A 2,948-nucleotide genomic window follows, 5' to 3' on the forward strand; every position below is an offset into this window, starting at 1 on the left:
TTTTTTTTTTTTTTTTTTTTTTTTTTTTTTTTTTTTTTTTTTTTTTTTTTTTTTTTTTTTTTTTTTTAGATTTCCCTCAATAAATACCTAAATCAAAACCAAAACCCATTAAAAAAAGAGAAGAAAAAAAGAGAAAAAAAAAAGAGGCAAATGAAGAAGAAAATTCTGAACACCATTCTCCTCCTCCTCTTCGTCTCAGCATTCTCCTTCTTCATCTTCATCATCCAACCAGACAGACTATACCTACACGGGGTCGTCTACGAGGTTCGAGTCATCAATGGCTTCACCAACAATTCATCTTTGCCTTTGGTCATATGGTGTTCTTCAAAAGACAGCGATTTGGGTGGGAGGGCGTTGCAAGAACACGATGATTTCAGCTGGAGAGTCACAACCAAGCTGTGGAACACCAACCAATTCTGTTGTACCATGAAATGGGATGCCAAAAGGAAGTCTTTTGATGCGTTTAAGGTTCCAAGGGACTTCTACCGATGTGGGATTTTCAAGAAATGTTCTTGGTTGGTTAGGGAAGATGGCTTCTACTTTAGCCCTGATGAGGTTAATTGGAAGAAGGATTTTCAGTGGTGATCCATCAAAACACACACGCGCACACACACACACAACACCTATTTGTGTAATGTTAATATGTTACGTTGGTCTGTTTTTGTTTGTTTTCTTATGCTCTCTTGTCTTGTCTTGTTGATTATGGAATGAAATGAGAAGATAAAAGCAACAACGTTAATCAACTCTATTCTTGTTTTGTTTTTCTGGGTTCATTCATGTCCACCACGTAAATTTAAATAAGAACAACAACTTTTGATTAGTTTATTATTGATTGAGTTTATCAACTTTAATTTGCTTATTGTTTGCCGATATCTCTCCACCACAAAAAGGAAAAAAAAAAAAAAAGTGATATCATGGAAAAGGAGGAGCACTTAGATTATTTATGGTAAGCCTTTTTTAGTAGAGAGATATTGTCCTATTTGACTTTATTTTTTCAACTTCTTCTCAATGTTTTTAAAATGTGTCTGCTAACGGTGAGGTTTCTACACTTTTAGAGAGAATGTTTCGTTCCTCCCTCTAATCGACGTGTGATCTCACAATCCACACTCAGGTCTAACGTCCTCGTTGGAATACCATTCCTTTGGGGCTCAGCGTTCCACACCTTATAGAGAATGCTTCATTCTCCTTTCCAATTGATGTGGAATCTCACAATCCACCCCCTTCAGAGCCAATATCCTCGTTGGCACTCGTCCTGTGTCCACCTCCCTTTGGAGCTCAGCGTTCCACACCCTTGTAGAGAATGCTTCGTTCTCCTCTCCAATTGATGTGAGATCTCACAATCTACCCCCTTCGGGCCCAACATCCTCACTGGCGCTCGTCCCTCTCTCCAATTAATGTGAGATCTCACAATCCACCCCTTTTGGGGCCCAATATCCTTGCTAGCATACCGTCTGGTGTCCACCTTCATTCGGGGCTCAGCGTCCTAGTTGGCACACCGCCCGGTGTCCACCCCCTTTAGGGCTCAACGTTCTCGTTGGCACTCATTTGGTGTCCACCCCTCTTTGGGACTCAACGTCCTCACTAACACACCACTTAGTGTCTAGCTTTGATATCATTTATAACAATTCAAGCTCATTGCTAGCAGATATCTTCTTTGGGTTTTCTTTTTCGAGCTTTCCCTCAAAGCTTTTAAATCGTGTCTGCTAGGGAGAGGTTTCCACGCTCCTAACAGAGATGTTTGGTTTGCCCTCAAATCAATGTGAAATCTCACCCATTCTTATTGATTTTTTTTTTCTTATTTTTTTGAGAAATTTAATGTGGGCATGATGTAAAATTGTATTTTTTAATAAAATTATTTTCTCTTTTATGGGACATGTGTGCAAGAGACAAAACGCCACCTCAAATTCACAATGTCGGGTTTTCTATGGTTTGAATGTTTTGTTGGATGCCTTTTTTGCCATTATAAATTATTGGGAACATAAATTTACATAATTAGGTGAAAATGTAAAGAGGTTGGGCATATAATTATTTAGTTTTTAAATTTAGTCTTAAAAAAAAATTAAGATTTCAAATTTACCAAATAAATTTAGTCTTTATTTGGCATTATTTTATTAATGTTTTCAATGTTAAATTCTAAAAAAACTAAAAATAAAATATTTTTAGAATTCAATTCTTAACCATAAGAAAATTAAAGAAATGGTGAGAAAATTTTAGGGGCATAAGGGACTTTTCTACCGTCACATTCATTTCATCCATTCTTGAAGATGTGCCCCTCGTCTTCTTATTCTCGAATAGACTAGTCTAACGAAATCAAATAGTTATCGAACAAAAAAAAAAAAAAAAATACCTGAATAAAAAATCAGTACATGAATTAACTGATATCACATTCGAATAAAATGATTAAAAGAATTAGAAGTCAGATACCAACAAGTGCACTTTTTTTTTTCAGTGATTCAATCATAAAAACTTCATGATTATGTGAGTTTTGCTTGGAAGAATTCTATATTAGGTGACTTAAATGCATGTGAGTGAATACAAATCATGTTAAAAGAACTTGTAGCGAGTCATTACAATTGCCTTCGTACCTCCGAGGAGGCTTGACTCCTTTTTTCTTTTCGGAGTCCTTTGTTCGACATTCGAGGATTTGCCAATCTATTGGCACGGCTAAGTTTAGGGCATGGCTCTGATACCATGTTAGACGAACACGACTCTCCACAATGGTATGATATTGTCCACTTTGAGCATAAGCTCTCATGGCTTTTCTTTAGGCTTCCCAAAATGCCTCATACCAATGAAGTTAGTATTCCTCACTTATAAACCCATGATCATTCCCTAAATTAGCCGATGTGGGACTTTCATCATCCAACACATGGATCATTACAACAACAACAACAACAACAACAACAAAAAAAAAAAAAAAAAAAAAAAAAAAAAAAAAAAAAAAAAAA

The 2,948-nt window shown here is 36.1% G+C and overlaps 1 protein-coding gene across 1 annotated transcript; it reads left to right on the forward strand.

Annotated features, from left to right (window-relative positions):
- Nucleotides 1-150: 150 nt before the first annotated feature.
- On the forward strand, nucleotides 151-748 carry LOC111494815 (S-protein homolog 5). Its single transcript, XM_023144810.1, has one exon. The coding sequence runs from the start codon at nucleotides 151-153 to the stop codon at nucleotides 583-585; it is 435 nt and encodes a 144-aa protein (XP_023000578.1). The 3' UTR covers nucleotides 586-748.
- Nucleotides 749-2,948: the final 2,200 nt, after the last annotated feature.

Source organism: Cucurbita maxima, unplaced genomic scaffold (genome assembly GCF_002738345.1).
Source record: "Cucurbita maxima cultivar Rimu unplaced genomic scaffold, Cmax_1.0 Cma_Scf00020, whole genome shotgun sequence".
Lineage (NCBI taxonomy): Eukaryota > Viridiplantae > Streptophyta > Magnoliopsida > Cucurbitales > Cucurbitaceae > Cucurbita > Cucurbita maxima.

Excerpts from the sequence above, each read along its gene's own strand:
- LOC111494815 (XM_023144810.1), top strand. The coding sequence starts at position 151 with ATGAAGAAGAAAATTCTGAACACCATTCTCCTCCTCCTCTTCGTCTCA.